General features: G+C 43.7%; 1 protein-coding gene across 4 annotated transcripts in view; it reads left to right on the forward strand.

Moving 5' to 3' along the window:
- Positions 1–985: 985 nt before the first annotated feature.
- LOC124001783 (mineralocorticoid receptor-like) overlaps positions 986–20,487 on the forward strand; it is a 99,310-nt gene continuing 79,808 nt past the window's right edge. For 2 of the 4 annotated variants that reach the window (XM_046308843.1, XM_046308846.1), the window contains exons 1-2: positions 986–1,431; positions 3,339–5,285. In XM_046308843.1, the coding sequence (XP_046164799.1) occupies positions 3,358–5,285 (1,928 nt within the window). In that variant the 5' untranslated portion in view covers positions 986–1,431; positions 3,339–3,357. Of the gene's footprint in view, positions 1,460–3,338; positions 5,286–20,487 lie in introns of all 4 variants that reach the window. The other 2 variants (XM_046308844.1, XM_046308845.1) reach the window with 2 other exon arrangements.

Raw genomic sequence — 20,487 nt, forward strand, 5'->3', positions numbered from 1 at the left:
CTAAAACTGAGAGCTCCACTGTATCACATATAGGCTGTAAAGCCGAGGGAAATCACTGAATTCACCTCTATGACTTAGTGACGTGTCCAGTGTGCTGGCATTTATATATTATGGGTTATTAATCGCTCCTATCTAAGATCAAAGGATGTAGTCAGAGGAAAAGCACCAACATCCTGTTTTGATTTCACTCTGCTAACACTACACAGCAGAATGTTTTTTCATCATCTGAACAAGACTTGTGTATTATCATGTATTATGCCCACTACATATCATCATTAAGGATCATTTGATGCTTATTTATGATTCATAGGCACTAAACACTTACTGTTGTTGATGCTTTTATCTTCGTAACCTATCTCTGACTAAGAAAGGTTGATAGATTATGTAGCCAGTTCCTGCCAAAGGGGAAGATGTAACAGTCTCATTAGACCTATGCCCTATATGTCAGACAGTTATTAACATATATCCACGTCTGTGGGTGTTTTTGTCTAGTACTCAAACAACAAGTTGGCATACAGTTAGTATAACCCCACACCAGCCCATTATTACAGATAAATATGCAAAATGTCAGCCTTGCAAAGCACAGTGCCATTGTCAAAGAGCAATAGTTGAGATTTCAAAGTGGTAAACGATGCATACTATGCATAATATACCTGTTTTTTGCAACATGAATAGGCCTAATGTGTATTTTATTCATGTTGAATTTAGGCCTATTAGTATATGTCGTATTTATAGCCTACTGCAATGTATTATTCTGTTCTACACTATCTAAAAAATACAAATTGACAGCTGTCATGTTTATTTCATCTCGTTCAACGCTCTTGAGAAGGGTCTCCTCCTATCCAAAAAGCATTTTGAGTATTAAGTATTAAAACGGAGAAACTCAACCATACTTCAAATGTAAAGGTGCGACCGAACGCACTCCCCTCCCTCCCGCCCCTCTCCCTCTCTCGTCCCCGCCACCCCTTCAGAGTTTGTATTGCACTCGCTACAGAAGGAGGGTTCATGTGCACAGAATGACGTCGCACTGCAAGTCTGTCTGACTCCTTCGCTGTTTTTATCAGTCATTCTATCGAAGGGCTAGAAAATCATACATCTGCGGAATTATGGTCCGAATGTGAGAATATCTGATGCGTCCGATCTATATGTCGCTCTCGATCGGTGTGTCCAAGCAGCGTCTTGATGTTGAGGATTACGAGTGATATAGGCTACGCAGCTCAGCAGAGTTCTAGCCTACTGTTCTGTGCGTTGAGCTGTCAGAACTGAAACTAGTGGATGTATGGCAAGAGAAAATGCAGAATAGCTGATGAGGGGGATATTGTAAAGAAGAAGATATAAGGTATAGGCTTGGTTTCGTGTCTTTATTCTCTCTTCTGGATTATTGCCGCCCAGCAACACAGCCACTTGACAAATCTGAATGTCGTAATTAAGGTAAGGGCGCCGAATGATATAGCTCGAGGTAGGTAAACGTCTTGTGGTTATTATAATACTTAGATTAACATGTCAACTCCCTAAACGAAATGTACATCACTTTAATTGTCACCTGAATTTTCCCCAGGAAATCTTTAACTTTGAACTATATCCTGGGGGACCGCTCAGGCAGATTGTGACCTACAGTATAGGCTATAAATACAATTAAAGGCTGCCCTCTATCTCTCTAAACAATAAAAATAGCTTAATAATAATAACACTAATTTGACTTATTTGCGCCCAGCAAGCTATTGGCGCATTTATTTATTATGTTATCTAAACTTAAAAGCAGTTGTTTATGACTTTTCAAAGATCAGTTAATAACAACTTGAACTTTGTCTCCAGCGACATTTCCATCAGATAATCATTCTTAACAATAAGAAATAATGGATAAGAGTACGGCTTGCTCTGCTGTCATTGCAGAACTGCGATGTCTGAAATGACCGCTTGCTAACTATTAATGCACTTTTGAAATAGTTTTGCACACTCTTCGATCAGTTTCCATCAATGTCAAAACTGTGATGTTCATTTTGGTAGATCAGATTGCCCCCCTAAAATATTGCATAGCCTTCATCTGTCGTTACAACCTGGCATGTAGTCTACCTGTTTTTGTAGTTTGTGCGGCGACAACTATCCTATCTCATAAGCGTTCTCATTTAGTATAGTCTAACCCGTAATTAGGTCACCTCAATCAAAATATCAGTGTTTTCCTTTAGTCCTTCTCTTTGACAGTAGGCTACAACATAAGTTTACCAGAGTATACATTTAGGAACAACAGCATTACATTACGCATAATATAAAGGGCTAAATGTGACAGCATGGGTCAATATTGCGCATTGAATTATTCTCCAAAGTTGTTATATGTTTTCCAGAAAACGCTCAAAGATAGATACCATTTTCAAGTTATGTCGCAGCTATGTTGTGTCTGAAAAAACAATAAGGGATTGACAGAATAGTCGGACCAATCCGTGAATGGCGTGATGAAAGTTTATGTGACGCTGGGTCTGTCTCTATCCAATGGAAGTGCCCAAGAGGAGGAAATGGACACTATAAAAGCACGTCATGTATTTTTTTATTTTTTTAATCAAACTGTACTGACTTGGCGATTTAATAGTACAGTTAGTGCAATTACTCCAGAAGGTATCATGTCATACATCTAAAGAAATGCATTGTAATAAGGAACTTGTTATGTATGATAAGGTGTGATCGGGAATTGAGTCATAGAACTATTATTACTCAGACATGACAACACACGATCTAATCAATTTAATAATCGTTCTATGACCCCCCCCCCCCCCGAGATATCCTGAGGTCTCCAAACATGATTTAGGCTGTCCCAAATGACACCCTATTCCCCCATAAGGCTCTGGTCAAAAGTAGTGCACTTTAAAGGGAATAGGGTGCCATTTGGGACACGTTCCTTAGACAAAGTTCCCCTATATAACCATTTCAGGGATTCTTAGTTTAAAATCCAAAGCAAATAAACAGTTAACTAAGTGAGGAGGAATGTCTAAATTATTTTCCAGAAACGACTGACTTGATTGACAGAGAAAATGCTTGCTGATTTAAAATGATACTTCACTTTGATACAGGCGATGTTTGGCAAAAATTTCCCGCTATAAAACACACTTAAGTCAATCTTAATGAAATCGCCACCCATTAAATAAATACGTTACACTGTTCATGATTTAATACATATTCATGTTAAATTACAGTTTTTAAATTCAGTAGTATGCTCTCAGCTTCGGCAATGTGAGATTCCAGCGGCTTTTGCATGATGTGTGAATAATGCATAAAAAAATACCCTACCACTTTGAATTCATATTTAAACAGCATTTATCACATTAATGTATTCCTTCAATCTGCAGGTAAATCAATGACCCAACGATGGAGACCAAAAGATACCCAAGTTTCTTTGAAGGATCCACGGACACAGAGAAGAACAGATGGTCCCATGTCCCCAGCAGTGCCATGGACTACTGCTGCAGCGGAGCCGAGGAGGCCGACAGCCTGAACCTGAACAGCAACAGTGATGTCCTGATGGACATCGTCAATGTCAGCTGCTCCCCCAGCAGCAACACAGCCGACAGCAAGGAGAGTAACAATAACAACGAAGAGAAGAAGAAGCCAGAGCAGCAGCCTACTCTCAAACTGACCCCGAACCAACACCAGCCTTTTGTTCTACCCCTCTTTAACAGTTCCCTCCATGGGAGGAAGCCAGAGATGATGGACTCCAAGGAGCTGTCCAAAACTGTGGCTGAGTCCATGGGCTTGTATATGAATGCGGCCAGGGAGGCCACAGACTTTGGCGGCTTCGGCCAACAGGGGGGTCATTGTAGTCCGGGGAAGATGTACCCAGCGGGAGTTTGCGGGCGCCCCTGTCTCGAGGACAGCCAGTGTGCTGCGTCCGGGGGGAGCCCCAAGTTGAAGTCCCCTTCTACTGGGTTCCCGAAGCAGCCTAGCTCCACCCCAGGGGATTGCTGCTCATCTGGAACCCCAGCAGGGTCAGCCGTCTTGGGCTTGTCTCTGTCCTGCAGCCCCCAGACGCCCAGCTCCATCTCCAGCCCCGGGGGCAGCAACAACCTAGTTTCGTCCACCACCAGCCCCACCTGCTTTGGGGGGCCGTTCGCCTGCACGACCATAAGTAACCCCGTCAACCAGCATAACGCTGCCGGACCAGCTCTGGCCCACAACCACGTCCACAGGAGGAACTCTGCCACCTGCAGCCCAGCAGGCTCCAGCACGGTGGGGTCGCCTCCACTCACCAGCCCTCTCAACGTGATGCGCTCGCCAATCTCCAGCCCTCAAAGCATGAGCAGCGTGCTCTCCCCACCGTCATGCAGCACCTCTACCAACATGAGGTCATCGTCTGTCTCCAGCCCCACTGGCAGCACCAACAACATGAGGGCTTCATTGTCTATCTCCAGTCCGACCACCGGGGGCCCCATGGCAATGTCCTCGAGTCCCAGGAACCCCTCTGGTGGCGGGAGTGGGTTTGCTGTGTCCAGCCCTGCTAGTGAACTGGGCCTGGTGCAAAATGACTCCAACAGTCCCGAGGGACGAAGAGACCAGCAGGACTTCAAGGAGTTTGAGTTTCCCAAGGTGGAGAGCGTGGACGGGGAGATGTTCAACGTAGGCCTGGACCACATGGGTATGGTAAAGTTCATCAAGAATGAACCCGACACGGACTATAGGAGCATGTGTCTGGGTAATGGTAGCAACAACACAAAGTGTAACCAGGCCCCCGGCTGCCCCGGCAATGGCTCACCTTTCATCACACAGGTAAAAAGTGAGCCAAACAAAGATGGCGGCGGATGCATGAATCCTCAGTGCTACACTGAGCAGCAGCAGCAACACTCTATGGGTCTCTTCCAGTCAGGTCCGTCCGAGATTACCTACTTGTCTCTGAGGGACAACATTGACGAATACAGTCTCTCTGGGATCTTGGGACCTCCGGGCACGGAGATGAATGGCAGTTACGAAGCCGGCATGTTCCCCCACAACCTCCTGTCTAAAGTCAAACAAGAGAACAACGATGGCAGCTACTACCAAGAGAACAACAACAACGTTGTGCCCACCTCGGCCATTGTGGGTGTTAATTCAGGCGGACACTCGTTTCACTACCAGATCGGAGCGCAGGGGACAATGTCTTTCTCACGGCACGACCCAAGGGATCACGGGACGAACCCCTTGTTGAATCTAATTTCACCTGTTACCGCGTTAATGGAGTCGTGGAAATCCCGGCCCGGCATGTCGCAGGGTCCAAGAGGAGAGGGCTATCCAGGTCACGGCTGCATGCCAGACAGCATGTCAAGGTAAGAAAGAAATCGATGTATGGACAAAAACAAACTGCATTGTGGGTACTGTAGTGTTGTTGCACAACTCCAGCACAGTAAGAGCGGTTGGCTGGCTCAGAAATGTTTGTTACTGTCAAAATAGAAAAGTTGAAGGAGAAAACAAACAGCATTATTGGGAGTGTAGTGCTGCTACAAAACTCTAGTACAGTAAGAGTGCTTTCTCAGAAAGTTACTTTGGTCTTGTTACTTTAGACTTGTTATAAGACCTGATGGATTGTCCACAGCATCTGCACAAAGCACACCCAGTGGTATATTCCAAGGGCTCTCATGTGCAGAGAGGTGCTCCCTGCTATATAACTTTCGGGTTGAACTGAGTCTGTTTACTACAGTGTGACAGGATGAATGAAGGGGACAGTGTGTCTGACTTAAAGACCATGTTGCTCAGGACCGAGGGGTTAAAGAAGGGCGTTTGCTCCGAGTCGGGGACTACCAAAATACTAATAACAACAAGGCTTGGGAAAGGGAAAAGTAGCGGGATGTTGGCTGGGAGAACAGGAACTAAGGGATGGGGTCCAGCAACATCGCAACATACAGTGCTTCCCTGGCCCTACTCTCTACTGTATCTAACAGAGGCTAAAGTTTGTTCTCTTATCGGAGCTATGTGTATGGACAAAAACAACATTTATTGTACTGTTATTGAGAGGTCCTGAAGGGACCTTGTGTAATGCAAATATATTTTTACGAGCCTGGGCTGGCCATTATGTGGCGACGTCATAAATGATTATGAATGATTGATCACATGCTTTTGTTGCCAGATGTAGGAAACAAACAGTCGCCTTGCAGGGCAGAGCCCCGGCCAACAAGCAAAAACAAACATTCAGAAAAACGTTTTGTTTTGCACAGGCAAATACTGTATGGCAACGTCTAACTTTGACACCGTTGTTGTTCGGACAGTTTATCTGATGTCCCAGTTGAGTGTGAAGCTAAATACAGCATTATGATATTAAGATGGAGGATGAATAAAACAAAAGTATCACAGCTATGAAACCAACCAGGAAATTGGAAAAAATTGTCAGTATGTGAAGGAGTTACATAAGGAATCCCTTCCTTGCGGAAGGAGTTTATTTGTTTACAGTTCATTTAAAGATATGAAGATATGATTATCGTTCTATGGTATTTGGAGAGTTTGGGAGTTGTTTTTGGTGTGATATATTTCTTCATTCTTTTTAATTTCACAGAGGGGATGTATATTAATGGTGGTATAAAATCTGAGCTGATCACCGAAGTCGTAAACGAATGCACGACATGGCACACTGTAAATGCCCTGCTTATTATTGCATTTTTACCAGCTCGAGACAGTGCAGGAAGCATTAAACAAATCTGCAAACGGTATCCCCTCCTGACTTACAAAACCTTGATACTCAGATGTTTCCCAAAGAGAAATATATATATTTTTTCACCTTTATTTAACCAGGTAGGCTAGTTGAGAACAAGTTCTCATTTGCAACTGCGACCTGGCGAAGATAAAGCATAGCAGTTGACACATATAACAACATATGAGTCACACATGGAATAAACAAAACATACAGTCAATAACACAGTAGAACAAAATAAAACAAAAAGTCTATATACAGTGAGTGCAAATGAGGTAAGTTAAGGCAATAAATAGGCCATGGTGGTGAAGTAATTACAATATAGCAATTAAACACTGGAATGGTAGATCGGCAGAAGATGAATGTGCAGGTAGAGATACTGCAAAGGAGCAAAATAAATAAGTAAATAAATACCAGTATGGGGATGAGGTAGGTAGATAGATGGGCTGTTTACAGATGGGCTATGTACAGGTGCAGTGATCTGTAAGCTGCTCTGACAGCTGTTGCTTAAAGCTAGTGAGGGAGATGTGAGTCTCCAGCTTCAGATATTTTTGCAATTCGTACCAGTCACAGGCAGCAGAGAACTGTAAGGAAAGACGACCAAAGGAGGAATTGGCTTTGGGGGTGACCAGTGAGTTATATCTGCTGGAGTGCATGCTACGAGTGGGTGCTGCTATGGTGACCAGTGAGCTGAGATAAGGCGGGGCTTTACCTAGCAGAGACTCGTAGATAACCTGTAGCCAGTGGATTTGGCGACGAGTATGAAACGAGGGCCAACCAACGAGAGCGTACAGGTCGCAATGGTGGGTAGTGTATGGGGCTTAGGTGACAAAATGGATGGCACTGTGATAGACTGCATCCAGTTTGTTGAGTAGAGTGTTGGAGGCTATTTTAAAGATGACATCACCGAAGTCGAGGATCGGTAGGATGGTCAGTTTTACGAGGGTATGATTGACAGCATGAGTGAAGGATGTTTTGTTGCGATATAGGAAGCCGATTCTAGATTTAATTTTGGATTGGAGATGCTTAATGTGAGTCTGGAAGGAGAGTTTGCAGTCTAACCAGACACCCAGGTATTTGTAGTTGTCCACATATTCAGTCAGAACTGTCCAGAGTAGTGATGCTGGACGGGCGGGCAGGTGCAGGCAGCGATCGGTTGAAGAGCATGTATTTAGTTTTACTTGCATTTAAGAGAGCAGCTCGTCTGGAGGTTAGTTGACACAGTGTCCAAGGAGGGGCCAAAAGTATACAGAATTGGATCAGAGAATCACCAGCAGCAAGAGTAACATCATTGGCCACCTGGCACCCCCGATTTGACATATTGAACTCTATCAGAGAAGTAGTTGGTAAACCAGGTGAGGCAATCATTTGAGAAACCAAGGCTGTCGAGTCTGCCAATAAGAATGTTGTGATTGACAACATTGAGTGATTTTGTCGAAAGTGATTGACTCATTGTGATTGAGTCGAAAGCCTTGGCCAGGTCGATAAATACGTCTGCACAGTAATGTCTCTTATCGATGGCGGTTATGATGTCGTTTAGGACCTTGAGCGTGGCTGAGGTGCACACATGACCAGCTCTGAAACCAGATTGCATAGCGGGGAAGGTATGGTGGGATTCGAAATGATCAGTAATCTGTTTGTATACATGTGATTATTTGTGGCAATGGGGCCTGGCTTTGTATGTTTGTGTTGGTTGTGTTGGTTGGTTTGCCCCAGAGACAAGCAGAGAAGATTAGGCCTACTACTGCTAGGAACTAGGCTAGCACAATGGGTCAATGTGTTCCAATTTGGTTGCAACCAAGGATTTATATGTACACTAGTTGACTGATAGGGGGCGCTGTGTTGAAACCACTGTGCCTCCATTTTCGCACTCCCTTATGTTGTAAAACATATTTTGGAAGCTTTAGAAATGCATTTATTAATGTCTACATTAATTTTGCCACATGTATTATATTACAGACACCTTAATGCATAATCTTCAATTATATTATGTGAGCTAAATATTTAAAAAATGAAAAAATACATCATATATTTTCCTTTAGTATATATGTTTTAGCTTACTAATGTTCCTTTCCCCACTATAGCAAAATATACTTCAATACATTTAATTTTGTCATTAAAACAAATTGAAATACTGTAGAATCCCATTCATTCCTATGGAGGACTGCTCCTACTGGGGGAAGTGCCAATATGGCCGACCGGTGACTTCAAAGCCTCTCATTGGCCAATACATATCATCAGCAATCCAGGGTTTGTATACATCATTGGTCGAAACTAATGATTTCTCTCTCTCCCCAACCACTTTATTTGAACGCACTCACAAACAGATCTAAAACAATTATCCAGTCTCACTCAAAATAGCACCACCAGGCTGGTTAAAAATGGGGCAATGGTCATGTCAGCCTTTGTCCTGAGGCTGTTATGTTGGTCCAGGACGTTAGTCCCTGTCCCATTGACCTCCTATCGATAGACCATGCTACAATTCATCCAGTTGTTCTGGCTGTCTGATCAGGGCTATTCTTGTCATACTTGGCTATGGAATGGTCAGTCCACTTTTGGCATTCAGGAAGTACAGTAGAGTATGTGACATGTATTCAAAAAGTGTTTTTAGAGTAGGAGTGCTGATCTAGGGTCAGGTTATAAAATGTTCATAAAATGTTATTCATTATGAACTAAAAGTCGTAACTGATCCTAGATCGGCACTCCCAATCTAAAGACTCTTTGTGAATATGGACCCAGAGACTTAGTTGAGATCAGGTGGGAATGAGTTAGATTTACATGTAATTCTGTCAGCTCAATTTCTATGGTTATATGCAAACTCATGTCATTTACTGTAACAACCCAATAAAACAAACTATTTTCTACTGCCCTTTATGACCTAAATACTTGACTCTGCTTGTATAACCCTCTCTAACCCCCTCTTTCAAGATATCTGGCATGGTTTGACCCCCCCACTGATTTGAATAACGCTGGCTCATGATTAACAGAAATCAATTTCTCTTTCAACAGTGAGAATGATTATCCCTAGGGTACGAGCAGCAAATGAACTCAATGGTTTTTCCTAAACGGTTGGCCCGCCCCTGGATTCATTGTGTTTTAAATCAATACTGGACACAGAGGAATAGCCGGATGTTTGATTGGCAGAGAGAGAGAGCTGATGTCTATGTGCAGTGGAGTGACTATACGTGTGTTTGTCTTTACACATGTGTATTGGGTGTGTGTGTGTGTGTGTGTTTGTATGTGTGCGTGTGTTTGTATGTGTGCGTGTGTTTGTATGTGTGCGTGTGTGCCAGCTGCGCCTGCCTACAGTATCTGTGGGTTTCTGTGGGAATAAAAGGCATGCAGTTCCTGCCAAATGATCTGGCCGTTACCTTGGAGACAACCTGTCTCTTCCCCTATGGTGGGAGCCAGAGCTTCAAGTGATGTTGACGGGATCACTGCCACCCTAGGCCTAATGAGATACAGCTTAGCCCCCTAATGTCAGGCAGGATGACAGTCAGAGGTGGGGCCTGGCCTGGCCGTATGGCAGAGACCCAGATACAGACACAGCTCTGGAACTGCCCCTCTCTATAAAACTATACACTTAGCTCCTCACAGGAGAGGTTCAATCAAACATGCACTGGGGAAGACTAGCCAGAGTCCTGCTGTTCTCAGGGAAACAACACTTCATTCCAACTACACATAGCTCATCACAAGAGGAGGGGTTCAATCAAAACTGCACTGCAGAAGACCCATATGCCTGTGGTTAAGAAATATTGCTTTATTTAGTTATATTCCTGTGCCGAGATTGCTGTTTTTATGTGATTAATCAAAGTTTTTGGGACTCAGTTTTACTCAGTAAACAATGTATATGGTACCTATTAATTACATTTTATTAAGGTGTTTACAATCGTTCCAAGTAGCCAAGCGTTGCCGCAGTGTGAGTTGGATTGACTTCCTGCCAGGATCACATAACCCCCAAAAGTCCAATTGCAGGAATTCTATGGTCCAGTTCAGCTCTGGATGGGTTAGTATTGTGCCCAGGCCAGTATTTCATCAGGAGAAAGTTACATAACCATTAAAAACCAGCAAGAAACTGGAACTTCCTTTGATCAACTGAAGCCTTGGATGGCAGGGAGGGGGAGGGATAGATAGATAGATTGAAACAGAGAGACAGAGAGTGAGAGAGGGAGAGGGAGAGGGGAGAGAGAGAGAGAGAGAGAGAGAGAGAGAGAGAGAGAGAGAGAGAGAGAGAGAGAGAGAGAGAGAGAGAGAGAGAGAGAGAGAGAAAATCGAGAGACTGCTAGGTCGAAGTAGAGAGAGAAATCTCTGTGCAGTTAATATTTTTTTCAGGCTTCACTTTGGTTTCCTCTGTAAATGGGGTAATGTTTTTAATTAAAAATGACTGTTCGTCGGAGGAGTCTGGATTACTCAGAGCGAAAGCGTTTTAACTTTAATTCACAAGAGCAAAAAAGAGAGAGAGAGAAAAAGAATCTCCTTGGCCCAGAATTATTTTCCGTCAGAGCCTAGTTTGCTTCAGTGCTTTGGGAGAAACAGGTGGCCAGCTGTATGCGGTGCAGAGATTGACATTTTGAACGCAGAGGATTTCCCCTGCTGTATTTAAATAAGATTATATTTGACTGTATGTTTTGTAGGGAATCCGATAGAAGTATTTACTGTTTAAAGCTTGTAGGGGACCCTACAGTCCCATGTACAATACAGTACTACTTTAAAGTCTATGTAAAAGCTTAAAATCTTATTTTCAGTCTGGTTTCCTTACCTCCTCAATTGAGATATACACAGCCATGATCAAATGATAAATTATCTGAACAAAATATATTACTATAAAATGACCTAGTTTTGGGTGCTGGATTATTTGTGTGCTCATTCCCTAAATCTCCAAATCTCTGTGTCACCCTATTTAGAGAGTGCCCTGTTAAGCATTGACTGGGACTATGCTACAGTGTGTTGACATTTCTAGAGTTTAAAACTCTTGAGACGCCATCCTAAATGACGAGCTACTTACAGGATAAATGCTGTCAAGCACCATTAAGTCATGGAAATGGTGTTATTGTTCAAATCAATGTGGCCAGGGACCAAATGAAGATACAACCCAAAGGCCCAGTATACTTGTAGGTACCTGGTGGCTGGGTCTAGATCAGTACCACAAACATGCAAATACAAAAAGAAAACATATTTCTCTATCATCCTCCCACTAAATGTTATGCTTATGGATAAAAGAGAGTATTGATTTAAAGAGACGCCGACATTTATTTTTTGCACATACTACATCTAGTCATTGTACTTCTACGGCACCAGCCTGGAGAAGAGGAGTAGAATCGAGTCAGGCGGAGGAGAGGAAGTGCCGGTTAAAAGAGAACGCTTTGCCTCTGGACCTGGGCCAAGTCCCAATGTTCTACTGGCAGGATGAAAGGGCAGACTCCTGAGAGAACGCTAATAGCCCTTTAATTGTATGTTCTTCTACTAAATTAATGAGTAGCATTGATTTGATTAATTCAGACGCGGCTGGATACTAATATCTAATTAAATCCACGTCCTCGTGGTGTGGCTCGGTACGGCTGGCCCCGGTGCATTGTGGGTTGTGAGGCTGAGGGACTTTAGTTGCTGGTTTGGGATGTGAATGTGAGACAGGGGTGTTGGGGGTCATGTCCAAGGTGTCTTTCCCTGCCCTAGCAAGGAAGGTGTTCCTTGAGGAGGTAAAGACATTGAAGCCTGGGTCTTTGCTAATTCCACGTGGTCACATAAGAACTACTGTATGTCGGGTCCTCACCTTTGTGTTTGTGTGAGTGTGTGACTTACACACATACACTATTTTATGTTGAGTGCGGTATAATGCTGGATAAAAGAGGACTTATTAAACGACAGAGCTAACAGATGGGAAGTTAGTCATAGACTGGAGATATCACAGGGGTGATATATAAAAACAACAGTCATTATTATCACTACAAGGATTATGAGAGAAATGTGCTCAAAAATAATTACTTGAAGCTATGGACTAAAATAAAATAATTATTACAGTTGTCTTATGAAATAAATGTTGTATTATGACATTCAAAGACTGCCTTAGTTAAAAACACTGAACATGATTCTCTTCATTAAAAGATGAGAGGAGAAAGGAAGGATATGACCTAATTAATTGATACTCATACAGCGGTAACTACTAGTTTCCTACCTCCCCGTCTTTCTCTGTTGCTGCATCTCCCCTCTCTCTCACTCTCTGACTGTACATTCCTCTCTCCCTTCCCCCCCTTTTCTCTCTCGTTCACTCTCTGACTGTACCTCCCTCCCTCCTTTCTCTTCTCTCTCTCTCCCTCTGACTGTACCTTCCTCCCTCCCTCCTTTCCCCTCTCTCTCAGACTGTACCTCCCTCCCCCCTCTCTCTCTGACTGTACCTTCCTCCCTCCCTCCGTTCCCCTCTCTCTCTTACTGTACCTCCCTCCCTCACTGTACCTTCCTCCCTCGCTCCTTTCCCTTCTCTCCCTCTCTCTCTCTGACTGTACCTTCCTCCCGCCCTCCTTTCCCCTCTCTCTCGGACTGTACCCCCCCCCCCTCTCTCTGACTGTGCCTTCCTCCCTCCCTCCGTTCCCCTCTCTCTCTTACTGTACCTCCCTCCCTCCTTTCCCTTCTCTCCCCCTCTCTCTCTGACTGTACCTTCCTTCCTCTGTTCCCCTCTCTCTCTCTTACTGTACCTCCCTCCCTCCCTCCCTGTACCTTCCTCCTCCCTCATTTCCCTTCTCTCCCTCTCTCTCTCTGACTGTACCTTTCTCCTTCTCCTTCCCTGCTGGGATCAGAACGCCTGTCCTCAATTCAACCTCTTCTTGAAACAGGGTTTGATGAAACTTGCCCAAATTTCCAGGGTGGGCCGTACTGTAGGCACAGTGTGTGTGTGTGTGTGTGTGTGTGTGTGTGTGTGTGTGTGTGTGTGTGTGTGTGTGTGTGTGTGTGTGTGTGTGTGTGTGTGTGTGTGTGTGTGTGTGTGTGTGTGTGTGTGTGTGTGTGTGTGTGTGCTCAGACTTTATTACCTATCGCTGACATACAGAGGCTTGTCCCTGAGCTCTTTTACATACTGTATGAAGAGAATGTAACTGTATACTTCCTACCACTGCAACACAAAGCATGAGATTATTGTGACGACTGCCCTGGTTTCTATCAATAAAAGCTGTGTGAAATGGATGAGAATAGTGTCAGGCCTAGTTGATGAAAGAGTTATCAAGACACTGAGGCTCCTATCATTAATATAAACGACTGTTTATGAGCTTCCACAGTGCCCCTTTAAGTTTGTTCTTCATTGTTGGTTGGTGTAGGCTACGATTCATAACAGCAGAATTTGATTGTACGATTTTGATATTACGGTAACTTAATTGTGTCCAGATGGACTTTAAGGTAGCAAATGTTTGATTTCTATTGGTTTGATGGACAAGGACATAATTCACATTCATCCGAACTATAAAAAGCAATGTGATCCATACTACATTTAGTTTAGTTCTTTGAGTGAGATCCATACTACATTTTAGTTTAGTTTTCTTTGAGTGAGATCCATACTACATTTTAGTTGAGTTTTCTGAGTGGATTTCCCTCCTCTCCTTCTCAGCGCATCATTGTCTTCCTCCTTGCATTCTGATCTGCTCTACTGACCAAATAAGGGCATGGTGCGATTCATCATTCATGTGTAATTGGAGTTTGTATTCAAGTTCTGAACTGCTGTGTTTACTTAGTCTAGCTAGCAGCTAGCTCATCGCTGGACATGACGGGACTCGATGTCACGCCCTGACCGTAGAGAGCCTTTTAATGTCTCTATTTGGTTTGGTCAGGGTGTGATTTGGGGTGGGCATTCTATGTTTTGCTTTCTATGATTTTGTGTTTCTATGTTTTGGCCAGGTATGGTTCTCAATCAGGGACAGCTGTCTATCGTTGTCTCTGATTGGGAACCATACTTACGCAGCCCTTTCCCTCCTTTCTGTGTGGGAAGTTGTCTTTTTTTGTTGGCATTATAGCGTTTAGCGTCATGGTTTGTTTGGTAGTTTTTAATTGTTTGGTTCGGCGTGTTTTTTCTAATAAAAAGAGAATGTACGCTCACCACGCTGCGCCTTGGTCCTCTTCTTTCAACGGCCGTGACACTCGACTCACTGACATAAGCGGAAATGGATGTCATTAAGGAAAACACTTCCAAAAAATGTTAATTGTTCTGCTTCAGCAGGCCGTTAACTAGGTCAACACACACCCACGTACACATACGCTCTGTTCTCTTCAGAATATGTCTAATACATCTGAAGAAATGGCTAGCTCTATGGCTATGTGATGGCATCGACCTATATTAGTAGTAGCATACTCTCACACAGAGCTTCTCTTTATATTCTAACCCAGTGTGCTCTGTGCTTTGTCGGGTCTTGAGTTGCACCCATAAAAACTCACCCCATAAAATCCCTGGTAGATTGTTATGACTCAGGCTATTGGGAGCTTGGCTTTGTCACAAAAATCATGTATGTAGTGCCCGGGGGACAGGCTCTGATAATGTAGCACCCTGGGGACAGGCTCTGATAATGTAGCATCTTTGGGATTAGCTCTGATACAGTGACCCAGCCAAGGTAAAAGGAGACTTCCAGGGGTCTGGTGACAGTCCATAGAAAAGACACTGTATCACATTACACAGAGAGCTGACACGGACGCAATTGGGTGACCAAGACTTAAAAAGAGGTAAACTGGTTTAGCAGGAATCAAAATGGCTGCCTATTGCAGGAAGGGATGGAGGGTAGGGTTAGAGAATCATTCTGTAATTGCCAGGGCTTTTGTGTTAATAACAATGACATTGGCCCAGAATGGCCCCTGTTATGTAGAACAGATCCAACGTTATTGTGTACAGGTTGTGTGAAGGTCTGTGTTGGGGTTACAGGCTGTTGTATTGTTGTGCATACCATGTTGTGTGAAGGTATGTGTTGGGGTTACAGGCTGTTGTATTGTTGTGCATACCATGTTGTGTGAAGGTATGTGTTGGGGTTACAGGCTGTTGTATTGTTGTGCATACCATGTTGTGTGAAGGTCTGTGTTGGGGTTACAGGCTGTTGTATTGTTGTGCATACCATGTTGTGTGAAGGTATGTGTTGGGGTTACAGGCTGTTGTATTGTTGTGCATACCATGTTGTGTGAAGGTATGTGTTGGGGTTACAGGCTGTTGTATTGTTGTGCATACCATGTTGTGTGAAGGTATGTGTTGGGGTTACAGGCTGTTGTATTGTTGTGCATATCATGTTGTGTGAAGGTCTGTGTTGGGGTTACAGGCTGTTGTATTGTTGTGCATACCATGTTGTGTGAAGGTCTGTGTTGGGGTTACAGGCTGTTGTATTGTTGTGCATACCATGTTGTGTGAAGGTATGTGTTGGGGTTACAGGCTGTTGTATTGTTGTGCATACCATGTTGTGTGAAGGTATGTGTTGGGGTTACAGGCTGTTGTATTGTTGTGCATACCATGTTGTGTGAAGGTATGTGTTGGGGTTACAGGCTGTTGTATTGTTGTGCATACCATGTTGTGTGAAGGTATGTGTTGGGGTTACAGGCTGTTGTATTGTTTGCATACCATGTTGTGTGAAGGTATGTGTTGGGGTTACAGGCTGTTGTATTGTTGTGCATACCATGTTGTGTGAAGGTATGTGTTGGGGTTACAGGCTGTTGTATTGTTGTGCATACCATGTTGTGTGAAGGTATGTGTTGGGGTTACAGGCTGTTGTATTGTTGTGCATACCATGTTGTGTGAAGGTATGTGTTGGGGTGGCTCTGGCGCCCTAGAACACTTGTGTGACTTACAGGCTGTTGTATTGTTGTGCATACCATATTGTGTGAAGGTATGTGTTGGGGTTACAGGCTGTTGTATTGTTGTGCATACCATGTTGTGTGAAGGTATGTGTTGGGGTTACAGGCTGTTGTATTGTTGTGCATACCATGTTGTGTGAAGGTATGTGTTGGGGTTACAGGCTGTTGTATTGTTGTGCATACCATGTTGTGTGAAGGTCTGTGTTGGGGTTACAGGCTGTTGTATTGTTGTGCATACCATGTTGTGTGAAGGTCTGTGTTGGGGTTACAGGCTGTTGTATTGTTGTGCATACCATGTTGTGTGAAGGTATGTGTTGGGGTTACAGGCTGTTGTATTGTTGTGCATACCATGTTGTGCAAACGAAAAAATGTTGACTTGACAGTGATATTTTCATACAGTAATGGTGAGAGATATTTGTTCCCATGTCTTGTTTACGAGTGTGCCTGGCTGCCATGTCCAAATAGACTGGTGTCTTTTTAGGGGAAGACCTGGTCATAGGGCAACCTGGACCAACCTAGATCCAAAATGGCAGATCAGGATACACTAGAACCATTGTGTTCCTTGTCAATTGGCTCCGTGGACCCACAACGTTTCTCTACAGTGCACTGCCCTAGGACTGGCACCCCCTGGCCCTGGTTTTACTGCACTGTACCTGGCACAGGCCAGACATTCCCTGTTTACTCTCTGCTGTTGTTTCGGCTGACACCAGCCACTTGGTTTCAGCTGCTTGGTTCAGTCTAATCGGTTAGGGAGACAGGGCGGCTTTTATTTGGATTTAGCCCTGTTAAGCAGGTGGGTTTCTGTCCCGGTTTCAATAGGAGCCATGTTTTATATACAAACTGCCTGGGTTAGTAAGCCAGAAGGGCCTAGGGTGGTTGTGTTGTTAGTTACAGTGGCCCATACTGTGAGATTATGGTTCCAGCCACAAAAGACACCTATGAAGTTATGTTAGTTTTACTTTTGAATAGTTACTATACATTATTCTCAACACAATACGTGTTGTCTTCTTCTTTGAGTAATGTATTCATTGGCAAGGTAATTGAGAGGGTAGAAGGATCCTGCATGCTTCAGGTGTCCATGCATATGATTCTTCTTGAGCTACTCCTGATTTCTAGGAGATTTACCTCCTTCAGCACACAAAACATATTTATCTTGCAGGAGCACCGTCTTGTCTGAAAAAAAGAAACGGAGAAAACAAACAGTGTTTTTTCCTCTTGATGCAAATTCAAGTAATACCCGTTGCAGAGTAAATCCTACAAATTAGCATTTAATCCAGCGCTTAAGGCATAACTGGAGCACAAATCTGGAGTGATAATTTGCAGTTTTACGGTCTGAATGGATGGCTCACTCACATATTTAGAGGCTTGGGCCAGCCAGCCAGCCAGTCGGCACTTAAAACACAGGTAGTAATGCAGATGGGCTAGCTTGCTCCGTCAACCCAGCTTTAGCTAACACAATAACCCAGCTTCAGTAAACAACTCAAAACAACAACAACTAAATTTAGGCCCTCTAGATGGCTGTGGCACATTGTTTTTGTGGAATGAAACTAGCTCCTTTAGCAGAAGCGTCAGCTAACAGCTAACACTATGACACAGCTTCAGCTAACAGCTAACACTAAGACACAGCTAACACTATGACACAGCTTCCGTTAACACTATGATACAGCTTCAGCTAACACTATGACATAGCTTCAGCTAACAGCTAACACTATGACACAGCTTCAGCTAACACTATGACACAGCTTCAGCTAATAGGTAACACTATGGCACAGCTTCAGAAACAACAACTCTTGCCCCAACACTGCACTGTATCCCATCTAGATATGGCTGTGACATATTGTTTATGTGGTGCCCACTCTGGTAGAGCCAGTCCACTTTTCTCCCCATTATTCAGAGGGGGAAGTCTGACCTATTTATGCTCAATGCATTAGCTAGAAGTGTGCTTCAGCTTCATTTTGTATCAGCCCAGGCAACAGTTGTTATCTTTGGCCTTGGGTAGACCATGATTGCATTCCAAATGGCACCACTTTCTCTTTAGTGCACTACGTTTGACCAGGGCCCTAGTCAAATATAGCACACTATATAGGGAATAGGGTGCCTTTTGATACGCACCCCAGGGCTAACAGGGCTGAGTGTCTGTCAAGCTACACCCAGGAGTGTTCATTAGGGCCTCTCTGAAAAACTAGCTGAGTAACCTGACTAAAGAGCTTGTAGGCTACAAACCTTTCCATGGTAAATGGCTGTGTCACTTTACTGCCCTTACATTTGCCATTGAAAGCCAATTGTTTTCCCTATATCCATCCACACAGTCAAATGTACCCTGACTTCCACATACTGTAGTTACTTTGAACAGAGTAGTCTATTGTCAGTTCATTCTCTAAACCTCTCCTCTGATGTCTTTCCCAGTTTATTGACAAGGAACACGTGCAAAAGCTTCTGCAGCCGGTTTGTTTTTGGAGAAGGAGGGTGTTTTCTTGGGTTGTTTTTGACACGTTTGAGATGCCTGGAGTTCTTTCTTCCATTCCAGTGTACTTACTTACACCCCGGCAACATGTACACAGTAATTATTCTAGAATCATAAGAACATCTGTTTGAAGAGCATAGACGTTCAGGTACTCGGCTGACACCATTCCATCAGGCCTGCAGGACAGCTTGTTTGACAGGTCGTGTGAAAGGTGTTGAGCAGACCTGTTTGAGACCAGCCCAGGGAAGGATCCAAGTCACTCACAATAGAGCTTAGAGGCGTTTCCACAACCATCAAGTAAACCAGTGGACAGAAAGAAAGAGTTTGTGGCCTACATATGTTCTTACCGTTTAACAGCCTATATCTACAATGGTGGTGTGGTATAATGCATAGCCTTGGTTATTATTCTTCCCAGTAGAGCTTCTCATGCAATGTTAACCTGACACTCCTGGGCAAACGCCCTCCCTCCGATCCTATTCATCACAACCATAACTCCAACTCCAACTCCAACACGTCAGTCCCAGATGCACTCCCCGAACCCTTGACCCCTGGGCCCCGAGTTATACTAACAATACTCTGTTAATAGGGCCCCATATAGACTTTTCTTTCAATGACTGTCTGTATGAGGGGAATAATACAGCAGTGTACATTACACCAAGGTGTGGGAGGTTGAACAGTCCAGTCACCACAATGTCCGGGTCATAGGCTCAGTCTGGAAATGTACGTTGTGTTTTTCCATTGCTTGTTATACTTCAGCCCACACCAGTTTCCTACAGTACAATGCTGCTACTAACAGTCCATGTCCGAGGCAGTCACTAACAGATGCCATGGAGCAGACAGATCTATGTACAGTAAGATTCTGTTTATGTTGCTGGGCTGGTGTCCTCTGTGCTAAGAACAGGGTCACGGACATTCTAGAACCAGATGTTGAAAGCCAATAAAAACTGACAAGTCATACCAGAGTGACTGTCAGTTTGTCCCTGCTGTACAGTACGTGACAAATAGGTGCTCTTTCCATCTCTGTGACTGAAGTTTGCCGACACTTCTTATAAAGTCAGAAGAGCACAGATTCAAATCGAAATAAAACAGGCCAAACTACAATATAAGACTTGGAAGGCTACACATTTGAATCTAAGCCATCTGCCGTAAAAACAGGTCAAACTGTAACGGGTCAAACCAAACACTATCAACGAGGGCCGTTGTGTCCTGTTGTCTCCCGGCTGTGCTGTAATGTTTATTAAAATCCCCTTTGTGGTTGTATTAGACATGCTCCAGTGTCGGAGTGGCATTTTCAACATCCGTACAAAGCTACATCTCATTACATAAAATATGAAAACACACACAACCACAAATGCGTGCACACACACAATCGCACACACATTAACACTGAACGCAGGCACACAAAGACACACATACAAACGTGTGCACACACGCATATACAAACATACACTACCATACTATGAAAAAAAGTCCAAACACTCACAGTGTGAGGGGTGATTTCCCCATGTGATTAGACTGGAAAGAGCCAAAACTCAACAAGAGAATATTTCCATACGGAAGAGGATGAAAACCTGTTAAT

Source organism: Oncorhynchus gorbuscha, linkage group LG17, assembly GCF_021184085.1.
Source record: "Oncorhynchus gorbuscha isolate QuinsamMale2020 ecotype Even-year linkage group LG17, OgorEven_v1.0, whole genome shotgun sequence".
NCBI classification, from domain to species: domain Eukaryota; kingdom Metazoa; phylum Chordata; class Actinopteri; order Salmoniformes; family Salmonidae; genus Oncorhynchus; species Oncorhynchus gorbuscha.